This window comes from Carassius carassius, chromosome 23 (assembly GCF_963082965.1).
Source record: "Carassius carassius chromosome 23, fCarCar2.1, whole genome shotgun sequence".
NCBI classification, from domain to species: Eukaryota; Metazoa; Chordata; class Actinopteri; order Cypriniformes; family Cyprinidae; genus Carassius; species Carassius carassius.
The window spans coordinates 30,699,838-30,711,977 of record NC_081777.1 but is presented as its reverse complement, the minus strand read 5'-3'; the positions used below and the strand labels follow the sequence as shown (position 1 = coordinate 30,711,977).

At 34.0% G+C, this 12,140-nt stretch overlaps 2 protein-coding genes across 5 annotated transcripts in view; one reads left to right on the top strand and one right to left on the bottom strand.

The window, feature by feature from the left end:
* aamdc (adipogenesis associated, Mth938 domain containing) overlaps positions 1-12,140 on the top strand; it is a 407,769-nt gene that overhangs the window by 311,971 nt on the left and 83,658 nt on the right. The window lies entirely within an intron of this gene.
* The window catches only part of pak1 (p21 protein (Cdc42/Rac)-activated kinase 1), a 57,472-nt gene continuing 47,090 nt past the window's right edge, over positions 1,759-12,140 (bottom strand). For 3 of the 4 annotated variants that reach the window (XR_009423208.1, XR_009423210.1, XR_009423209.1), the window contains exons 10-16: positions 11,294-11,406; positions 10,124-10,241; positions 9,667-9,766; positions 9,207-9,403; positions 7,483-7,620; positions 2,882-3,021; positions 1,759-2,635 (exon numbers count right to left, since the gene is read on the bottom strand). Coding sequence is in view for 1 of the 4 variants with exons in the window: in XM_059506939.1 (XP_059362922.1) it covers positions 2,935-3,021; positions 7,483-7,620; positions 9,207-9,403; positions 9,667-9,766; positions 10,124-10,241; positions 11,294-11,406 (753 nt within the window). In the remaining 3 variants the exon portion in view is untranslated. Of the gene's footprint in view, positions 2,636-2,850; positions 3,022-7,482; positions 7,621-9,206; positions 9,404-9,666; positions 9,767-10,123; positions 10,242-11,293; positions 11,407-12,140 lie in introns of those variants that run through there. The other variant, XM_059506939.1, reaches the window with a different exon arrangement.

Sequence of the window (12,140 nt, the reverse complement as noted above, 5' to 3'; positions counted from 1 at the left end):
TTTGATGGGACAGATCAGGGCTGACAGGAAGTGAAAAGTGAGAATGTATGTCACTGTACTGCGGTATTGTCACTGTGTGTTTCAGAATGAAATCCAACTCTCTCTGACCTCAGTTGTGTGTGTGTGTGTGTGTGTGTGTGTGAGAGAGAGAGAGAGAGAGAGAGAGCTACAGGCCATCAGATCACAACTGAGGTCAGAGGGAATTGGATTTCATTTTGAAACACACACCAATATCAAGTCAATATAGATGAATGCAAATGGTCTTTCACAATTTTCCTGACCTTTAACTTTTCTTTTTGTTGACAGCTGACACATTAATATCACTTTACCACAGTTATACTGTCATATTTCCAGTTACTGCTTACAAAAAATAGCCTACTTCAATATTTTGGGGAAATAGTACCATGGTGTTCAGACACTGCTGTGACAGTAACATCAGGTTTGGTTGAAGTATCTCGGAGTGCTTTCGGTTTACATCTAACAACACGCCGCCATTTGCATGCAGATTGTCCAACTGGTACCTTGTCGTCATGGCGACGGCACACAGCATCCCAGCATCCCTCAGATGAGTGACATCATCACCCCAAACACACCTGACAGCTTTAGCAATCACACACACACACTTGTTCTTCTGCGATTTAATTATAATACTTCTCAGTTTCCATTATTATATTATCTTTTATTATAATCATTGCTGTTAATAGTGTTCATCGGCTGTTTGATTACGTCTTTAATTGATTTTTACTGTACATTTCTGCCATATGTACATCAAATTATGATGATGTACTATAAGCTAGCCAATTACTAAATATATTTTATAAACATAATTTTCTGTAAAGCTGCTTTTATCTTGAAAAGCGCTATTCAAATAAACTTGAATTGAATATTATACATAGAATATTTTGATTTTATAGTGGGGTCACAGCGCCACCTAGTGACTGACTGCCACATTCTGCAGGCTTTTTCTCTATTTACAGTTTATTTTTTGTAGTTCTTTTTTCTCTTCAAAAATATTAAATACAACATTTCACTTATATTTAATACCTAATAAGTTAATACATGTTATATATTTATACTTTTATAAATTCATTAATCAAAGACTAATTAAATGAGCTAGTAAAAGCAAAAATGTACATATATATATATATATATATACACAAAAAATCTACTTTTTATAAAAAAAATAAATGTATTTACATTTTTTTACCTTTAAAAAAACAAATCTTATTTTATATTCATAATGAATTCATATTGCATAGTTCCCATTTTTATTATAATATAATATGCATTAAATTAAAGTTAGGGTCCAAGACTATTTTCATCACTGTACTTTTGTATTTGAAAGTACATGATTATATTAAGCAAGGTCAAATTTCCTCAACAGTACAATACTATTATCACTTTAGAATATTTGTATTAAAATTATATTAATTCAATTATATCAAATATTTATATCCTAACCTATGCCCTTATTAACCTGCTACCTGCTACATAAAGTATAAATAAATACATCGATAATTAAGGTCCAGAGTATTATAATCTCAAAACTAAATATGGATATCTAGAAAATAAATAAATAAATAAATACTCACAGAATACCATCCAGAAATAGAAAAATAAATAAGTAAAAAAAAAAAGGGGGGGGGGGGCATTTGTGCTTTAACTCTTGGAATTAAATAAAATAAATTGAAGATGAAGTTATTAAACACACAAAGGTCAACAACACGGCAGTTACAAAAGACCACCTGGACACTGTAATTAATTCTGAAGTTTATTCGTCCCATTTCAATTAAGAATTTCAATTCATCAAAAGGCCTTATAAAGAGTTTATGGCTCGCAGAAACTCCATGATTGCTAACAGGGAAGATTCTCTTCTAAACGAATCCCGTCAGGCCACTGAAAGAACGCATCAGACTGCATCTTGGTGTGTTGTGTCGTCTTCGTTACGTCCTACTATTCACGTCACAGTTTAAGGCCAAAGGGTACGTGAACGTAATATCAGAAAACTTCAATTCCATGAATGTTTGTGTTAACACAAAACACAGCGGCGCACTGAAGTCACGCTGGGTTTCTGCCGTGAGGAGGGATTATGGGACAGAACGGACCTCAGGTAGTCGTTTCTTCATCTGAAATACAGTCTCTTCATGCACAGGCATCCTTCATAGTACCTTAATCAATAGTCTGTTGCAAATCATGTTCCAATATCAAAAAACGAGATCTTTCTGTTGATCGCTGTACAAACGTGTCATCATGTCACAATCACAGCTAACCTATGACCCGGTGAACACACACACACACACACACTCTCTCACACACACAAAAACAAACAAATAACCTTGTAAAATGAACAAAAAACAGACATGAAAACATCAATCATGTTCCCATGATTCCAACACGAAAGCAAACGACAAAAAAAGCAACAGAAAAACTGACAGTGACACCCAGAGAGAGTCAGCAGAGGGGAAATCCCCCACAATGCTTTGGGCCTGACGAGCAGTGGTCATTTGTTTCCAGTGATGTCGTCATTCAGAGCCTTTTCAGGAGCCACAACGTGAGCGCAGATGCCCCTCGGACCCTAAAACAGCATCACTAGAGGGCGAGGGGCGGCACACGAGAGAGAGAGAGAGAGAGAGAGGGAGAGGGAGAGAGAGGGAGAGGGAGAGAGACTGAGAGGCAGAGAGAGAGAGAGAGAGAGAGAAAGAGAGAGAGAAAGAGACAGAAAGAGAGAGAGAGAGAGAGAGGGAGAGGGGGAGGGAGAGAGACTGAGAGACAGAGACAGAGACAGAGAGAGAGAAAGAAAGAGAGAGAGAGAGAGAGAGAGAGGGAGAGGGAGAGAGAGAGAGGGAGAGAGAGAGAGGGAGAGAGAGAGAGAGAGGGAGAAAGAGAGAGCGCTCTGGGGTTGGGGGTCAGGGGTCAGGGGTCGTCCTGGAGGGGCTAGCGGTTGTTTCTGGTTGCCTCTTTCGCTGCGATGATCAGCGGTGTGAGGCTGGACAGAGGCTTGGCCACTTTTAGGAACTGATGCTGCAGGGAGAAAGAGAGAGATGTCAGTCAAAAGATGTGACCAGTTAGTTGTTGAGCATCAGTGGTGGACAGTAACGAAGTAGCTTTACTTCGTTACTGTAGGCTACTTAAGTAAGTATCTGTACTTTACTGGAGTAGTTTTATTTTGAGTAACTTTTACTTCACTACATTCCAAAGCATAAAATCGTACTTTTAACTTCACTACATTTCATAAAACATATCGTTACTCCCTATGATATATCACGTGCTCCGACACGCAGAAGTGGTGTTTGATTCATTATGAACGAACTGAGTCTTTTCAAAATAAACTTAAATCGGATCGCAAATCGCACCAAACGATTCGTTTACGAATTAGAATGATCCGATTGCAGCCTACTGTCTATGGATTGCAGCTGTTCTGGAGTCGACCACTCACTGATTCAAATGAACCGTTTAGTGCTGTCTACAGAAGTAAGAACCGGGAGATCTTGTGAGCGCGCGTGGGTCTGATGTTGCTAAAAGTAAGTTACTAATGTCGAAATTTTGGATTAATTATTGTAACTGAAAATCATATTTAGGTCAAAATTGTCATTTGTTTGGGAACTAAATCCGCTGTAAAGAGTGATCTATTTAAGCCCACTGAAATGCTCGAGTGCAGACGATGCAGACACATCAATTTTAGGAAGAAAAACAACAACAAAATAAATAAAAAAACAAACATTAAAATTACACAGATTAAATACAATAACTCGTGCATGTTCAAATTCCCCGCTGCCGTAAAGTTAACAGTTATATTAAAATGCTACCCTTCCCATGTGACGTCTGTTTTTATATTGTTTATCAACAGTAACGTTTGGATTAACTAGACGAGTAGACAGACATGAATGTTTATTCATAACCGTACTGAAAATAAGTAAATATTGTTAGCTGATGCTAACTGTCTAGCTAACAAGCTTGCTGGTGCTAAGTTGAGGTAATTTTTATAAATAATGTCCAAATATTTTTATTCAACCACCTATATATATATATATTACATCTGGGTAGAAAAGAACGGATGTGATGTTCAGAACATGGTAACTACAGTAATTATCAAAGTGGGAAGAGATGCACCGTTTGGCCAGGGGTGTTTTTACACCACAGACAAGGTTTGAGAAGGAAAAAATCCAGGGGCGTAGCCATCTTTTCAGAAGTGAGGCGGACAGAAATTATATATATATAGCTTACCAATCAACAGTTTTTGAACAGTAATATTTTTTATGTTTTTAAAGAAGTATCTTCTGCTCACCAAGCCTGCATTTATTTGATCCAAAGTACAGCAAAAAACATTAATAGTGTGAAATATTTTTTTATTTAAAATAACTTTTTTCCCTATTTGAATGTATTTTAAATTGTAATTTATTCCTGTGATCAAATCTGTATTTTCAGCAACATTACTCCAGTCTTTAGTGTCACATCCTTCAGAAATCATTCTAATATGCTGATTTGCTGATTATCAATATTTAAAACATGAGTATTTTTTTTCAATATTCTTTGATGAATATAAGGACCCAAAAATTAGCATTTATGTGAAATAAAAAGCTTTTGCAACATTGTACACTATATCATTCAAAAGCTTACAGTCAATATAATTTTTGTTTTTTGGAAAATAAATTATAGAAATGAGCACTTCTACTTAGCAAGGACTCTTTTGTGGGTTCGAGTCTCAGGCCGGCAACACCATGACTAAGGTTCTCTTGAGCAAGACACCGAACCCCCAACTGCTCCCCAGGCGCCGCAGCATAAATGATGCCCACTGCAGCGTGGGTGTGTGCTCACAGTGTGTGTGTGTGTTCACTGCTGTGTGTGTGCACTTTGGATGGGTTAAATACAGAGCACGAATTCTGAGTATGGGTCACCATTCTTGGCTGTATGTCACGTCACTTCACTTTAAATTGATCAAAAGTGATGATAAAGACATAATTTTCTATTTCAGATTATTCCAGATTTCTATTTCAAAATAAATGCTGTTCTTCTGAACTTTCTATTCATCAAAGAAACCTTATTTTTTTATTATTTCTGAAGGATTGTCTGACTGGAGTATTGATGCTTCAAATTCAGCTTTGAAATTTCAACAAATTACATTTTGAAATATATCCAAATAAAAAACAGTTAATATAAATAGGTAAGTAAAAATATTTCACAATTTTTCTGTTTTGCTGTACTTTGGATCAAATAAATGCAGACTTGGTGAACAGAAGAGACTTCTTTAAAAAATATTAACAAGCTTACTGTTCAAAAACTGTTGACTGGTAGTGGATACAATAGGCAACTTAAATTTTTCTCAAATTTCTAACTTTTAATTGGCTTAGAAATCTATAACTGCTGGACAATAACAAATAATAATGCTTTGTTTATATACTACAAAATGTTTTTGTCAATTAGCACTGCATTGTTCATACTTTATTCATCACCTGCTGAAGATGACTTGAAAAACCATATATTGTTGCAATCGTATGTTTAATGTCTTCGTGTTTCCAAAAGTTTCTGGCCTTTTTTTTCTGTGTAAAAACTGCTTTCATACAGCGATAGCTGGATGCTTTTGCCCATATTAGGAATTTCCCGATATGACTTTCTGCACGAGAAAATATGAAAAAATAATAATATATTTTCCTTTAAAATGTTCTTCCTAACTTCAGGCCTTATTATCATGTCATATATAGTCCTAACTGTGATGTTCTGTAAAACAACAAACTTTAAAAGACTTTATTCTTACTGGTGAAAATCAGATGGTCATCTCTGTTTTCTCTCAGGTACATCACAGTGTAAGCTTTCACAGTTAACTTCACTCTCATCATCGTAGTCCATATCAACAACACAAATATATCTTGACTCCATAAAGTGGTTATTTTGGAAAAAATCCCAGGTATTTTGAGCAGTAGGATTATTAAAAATATGTGCGAATATAACTTAGTTACTTTTTTACTTAAGTACTTAAAAAATCGAGTACTTTTGTACTTTCACTTGAGTAAAATTGAAAAAGGAGTACTTTTACTCTTACTGGAGTAATATTTTATTATATGTATCTGTACTTTTACTCAAGTACTTGATTTGTGTACTTCGTCCACCACTGTTGAGCATAAGGTATGAATTACTATTTCTAGCAATTAAACTGAAAAGACTGAGTGGGAGAAAATAAGGCCACCCGCTCAAGCAATTCAAATGAATGAATTCGAAGCCAGAGTACAAAGGAGTTTACAATTTATTCAGAACAGCTATAGTAAAATATAAGCTCCACATATACAAAGACTGTCAACAACCCCCCCTACTGGTTCAGAATATTGCAACACCAAATGGGGCATAAAGGAATGCATTCTAGCATTTTAAAAAAATAAACACACAATAATAAAAATCATATAAAACTTGAACCCATATAAAAATATAATTAAATTGCAACTCAAATCCAAAAGAATAAACAAATAAAGAAAACACTCAATACACTAGAGCCCATTTCCTACACAGACCCACAGTGCAACTCTAAGTAGAGGGAGATTTATGCCCAGACCAAGCTTATTAAAGCAAGAGCGTAACATTCTTGTAATTTTACCAGAAATCATAGTTTAAAGAAATACAAAAAAAAATTGAACAGAAAAAAAGTGCTGCTCAAGAATAATCTCTCCTTATCAATGCTGAAAACAGCTTTATATTTTTGTGGAAACGATACATTTTTAAGGATTCTTTGAAAAATAGAAAGTTAAAAAGAACAACATTTTTTTTCAAACAAATATTTTATATCATTTCAATGCATCCTTAGGCTACTGTTCATTTCTTTAATTTTTTTTTATTTTTTAAAAACCTGTTTTAATGTAATGCATTAGTAAGCACTTAATTACTGTAATTTAATTATGTTTTCCTGTAAAAAGCAAAGTTAGTTGCCCTATAATACCATTCCAGTTACTTCTGATGTAACTGCATTAAATACTGTATAGACTATAGAACAATTCTGTTAAAAAACAGTAATATATTGTTAAAATCTAATGTTAAAATGTGTTTTTTGATCTAACCTTGCAATATAATAAATAGGCCAAGTAATTAATAAAGTAAATAATAAAAATAAAAACTTCCTAATTGATGAATAAAAGTAAAGTTTTAAATCTTTTCATGCAAAATCAACAGCATTTCCTAATCCATTTGTCACTCAAGACTATTAATTTGTTAGTATGAAAAGTGATTTATATGTTTTCATTTTTAATGAACTGATAAATTATTGTTTACTTTTCATGCATCACTTATGCAAGTCTCTAAAATGTTCTGAGTCACTTTTTAACTGATATATATTGATCTATTCCAGGTTTATCATTTGGTAACTAATATTAGAACCAGAAACAAAAAAACTGTTACTTGAAACAAATTTGAATTTACTTTAAACTAAAAAATAGATTAATTAAACATTGATACTGGAAGCGAATTTCTTTAAGTCTAGGAAGAAAACACACACACACACACCTGCAAAAGCTCCTTGGCAGAGCCTCTCTTCTCCACGTCCATCTCCAGACAGCGGTTTAAGAAATCCCGAAACACGGACGAGAGTTTCTCCGGGCTCTGCAGCTCCGGCGTTCCATTGGTGGCGATTAGATACAGAGCCTGGACAACAACAGGGGTTAAAGGTCACACAGAAATCAACATTAACTACAGCATCAGTTCCTTTCATGTCAAATGTTCTTGAAGATACTACATCATGATCAAATGTTAATCTATATAAACTCATCCAGATGTTTCTGAAAATATATGAATGGGAAAACTCCGTTGTTGATACTATATCCGACTACTGCTTCACTTTTGTCTGCCACAAATTAACCTCATGCCAATAATTGTATTAGCAAACCTATAAAGATAAAAGCCTTTGGAGCTGATGCAAGTTGTAATAAATGTTGAATTCTGTCCTCCCACAAAGTATGAGTCGATGAAATCAATGCAAACGTTTTCATCTACTGACATCAAGAGAGCATCTAAAGTCACTCTGAGCACATGAGGCCAGATTTCAAATCATTCAGTGATGTGAAACACAGGATGAATCGCATCATCATAATCTTGAGATCACACGTGTATGTGAACCTGGTTTTTGTGCAACTGCCTCAAAAGTCCAATAAATGTAAACAAATTTGTGACATGCCTCTATTGACATATCTTTTACCTATTGTTTGTATCTACTTAGTATTAGACATTTATTTTTATTTGATCGATATTTGTTTTTAATTGTCATATATAATTCTGTATGTAATATTATTCATGCAGATCAGGAACAGATAAATTATTTCAATATTATATACATTTAGTTTGTTTATACCACTGTTCAAATTAAACTATTTATTAAGATATAATTAAATCTTTTTATTTTTTATAAATCATTTTGCATGTAAAATGCTACATTTTATTAAACAATAAATTTAGATCAGGAACAGATATGTAATTTAAATATTATAATCTTTTCCACTTTAAATACAATAAAGTAAATACAAAAATTGAGCATTGACAGATTTAGAGATTATTTTTCTGGATTTTATAACTCTTTATTTATTAGTCTTGTACTAAAGGGATTTCTAACTTGCGTATGTTTATTAAAAACATTTCATATTATTGTTTTAAAACCTGTATTGTAAATTAGTTTTTTTATGTGCAATTACTGCAAAATACTGTTGTCTCACAGTGTTTTATTTTTATACATGGTACCATGGTAATACCATTGTTGAAAACCTATAGTATTGCAAATAATTACATGGTTTTTACACAAAATCATATCGAAGCTGAATAAATAAACTTTCCAATGATGCATGTTTGTTAGGATCGGACAATATTTGTACAAACTATTTGAAAATCTGTTATCTGAGTGTGCAAAAAAATCAAAATATTGAGAAAATCACGTTTAAAGTTGTCCAAATGTAGTTCTCAGCAATGCATATTACTAATCAAAGATAAAATTTTGATATTTATGGTAGGAAATGTACAAAATATCTTCATGGAACATGATCGTTACTTTACATCATAATGATTTTTGGCATAAAAGAAAAATCCTTCATTTTGACCCATACAATGTATTGTTGGCTATTGCTACAAATACACCCCAGAGACTCAAGACTGCTTTTGTGCTCCAGAGTCACATATAGTTACCAAGTACCGTGATATTACCAAGAAATAGGAACTGAGTGTGGCTTATATGTCTTTATTCTCACCCTCAAAGGGTTTTCGTTGAGGTACGGTGGCTCGCCCTCGATCATCTCGATAGCCATGATGCCCAGGGACCAGATGTCCACTTTGGGGCCGTAGGCCTTGCGGGTCACCACCTCCGGGGCCATCCAGTATGGCGTCCCAACCATGGTGCTCCGCTTGCTCTGTTCAGGAGTGATCTGAGCGCAGAAGCCGAAATCAGCTGACAGACAGACAGAGAGAGAGAGAGATGTTTAGACCGGCTGCTGTTGAATCAACTGAAAGCATAGCAGCAGATGCATAATCTGGACTCTCACTCCCTCTACTGAAGAAAAACATACAACCACTGAGAAGCCTTTGCACAAATGAAAACATCAAAAAAATCATTGTCAAACCAGGGATAAGAAATGCAATAACTGAAACAGCAGACCCAGAACAGCCCTAAATGTGTTGCAGCCTGAAGCAAAAATGAGAAGACAAGCTCACTAAGTTTGACGGAGCCATCCATCCCCAGCAGAATATTGTCGCTCTTGATGTCTCTGTGAATGACTTGATTCGAGTGCAGAAACTCCAGCGCTTGGAGACACTGCATGGAGAAGAACAACAGAGTTAATAAAGCAAATGAAAGCATGCATGTTTCAGCAGGGACATGCACAGGAGCCACTGAACCTCTTTTGGTATAATATGTTATAACGTAATAAAAATATCCACAATCTAACAAAATATCCACATTCTTAGAATTAGAACGTCTAAGCAAATTTTTTAACCCTATTAATTCTAATATGAAAAACACTGAATTTGCTTTGCAGACACACACACACACACAAAAGAATGATTTTGGCGATTTGCATGTGAAGAGTGTTCCAAATCATTCACTAGTGAGGTTGTGTTTCACTTAGGAGGCTGTATTAATTAGACAGGTTTGGAGGAGGTGCACACTCACTTCCCGACAGACGGCGGCGATCTGTGCTTCATCCATACATGTCTCCGTCACCACGTCTGTCAGGGAGCCTCCAGCCAGATACTCCATCACCACCCACAGCTCGTCTCCCACCAGGTAACTACAGCAACAAGAGCGCATCGCTGAGTGATGCAGCAGCATCGCCGGGCAACAGAAACACTGGACACTCCTGCTTTTATTAGTGCAGGCGTGGAGAAATTCCCCATGGACACAGAAACGCATCAAAGCGGAACGGGAAAACAACTGAGATGATGTCACCACAAAAACACTAGCTGGAATGATCTCCTCATCACCGAATTTTTTTGTGACTTAATTTTTTACTATTCGTCTGGTTTTCAATATCTTTAGAAACTTTAGATCATCAGATCACTTGTTTTTAAAGAAAATCTATTTTAAATTATTAATTATTATTTTTATTCATTAACATTTTAAATGTATTCATTTTCTTGACTTGCGCATAGGCGAGCAGATTTAGGAAAATAACATAAAAGAAAAAAATCAGTTAAATAAAATATAAAGTTAATGAATATGATTAAAAAAAAAAAAAAAATATATATATATATATATATATATATATATATATATATATATATATATATATATATATAAAAAAAATAGAACCTGAATGAAACGTATAAAACTAAAGGGTACATTTATAAAATATAAAACTAAACGTAAATATAACAAACAAAAAACAAATCCAAAATAAAAGAAAACACACATTTAAAAATCTTACAAAACATATTGAAAAAAAAAACTATGAAAGAACATAACAGAAGATATAAAATAGAAAATAATATATATAATAAAACTGAATGTTAATATAACAAAAACAAACAACTAATTAAAAAAAGAAAATGTAAAACAATAAAAAGGAAAAAAGAAAATGGCAAAAAAAAGAAAATGTGACAAGAAATAAAAATAAAATAAAAGAGAATAACAAAAAATAAAACATCAAATACTAAATGGATATATATATATATATATATATATATATATATATATAATAAAAAATTTGAGAATATAACTTTGAAAAAAATATTTTAAAAAATAAAAGAAAAATAAAGTGAATTCATCTCTCTTTTTATTTTAAAAATATTTTTTAAATGTATTTTTTATATGTATAAAAATAGCTTAATCTAATGAAGTGACCTGTCCAGGTAATTGACGATGTTGGGGTTCTTGTTTTCCCTCATCACTAAGATCTCGTTGATGATCAGCTCTTTCTTGGGCTGCTGCTGTAGGTTCATCTGTTTGATGGCCACCTGAGAGATGAAACATCAGAAGAAAAGCTTTCAGACACACTTGACGATGAATCAGAGAGTCTCTGGCTCCATTAACATGAGTGAGGATTGGCTTTGAGATTAGCTGTGTGTGTGTGTGTGTGTGTGTGTGTAGGTTCAGCTCAGAGGAATGTCATCAGATCAATATCACATGCCGTTTCCCTCCTGCATCCCCTGATTCACTGCCATCGATCAGGAGAATGTCGAACTCTCTGTCAGAGGCAGGTTAATAATGATGACTAGAAGATGCTGAAAAGACCGTTGATATCTCCAGTTCTCCAAATGGACTCAAAATGCTGCCAAATGATGAATTTCCATGCATGTTTCAGAAAATGTGCCAAATATAATAGCTAAAGTTAATAAAGAAGGCTTTTGTGTGGTAAAAGGACATTGCTACGCGGTTGATAGGGTGTCTAAAACAGTTGCTAGGTGGTGTCTCAATGGATAAAGGGTTAACTGGACTGCCTTCCAATGGAACATGTGAATTTGAGAATTATATAATGTTTAACATAATAATGATATATGTAATGTTTGTAGCAGTAGTAGTAGTAAATCATTTTATGCTGTTTTTATTTTATTTTATTGCAACTGGAAATAAACTTGAAGTAAACTTAAGTCAAAATCGTATTACTTTACTGATTAATAAAAATTATAGTGTTGCATGCCTTATTAGTGATGTTAGGCAAGTATTGACCTCGCGATTTTAAGCATTACAT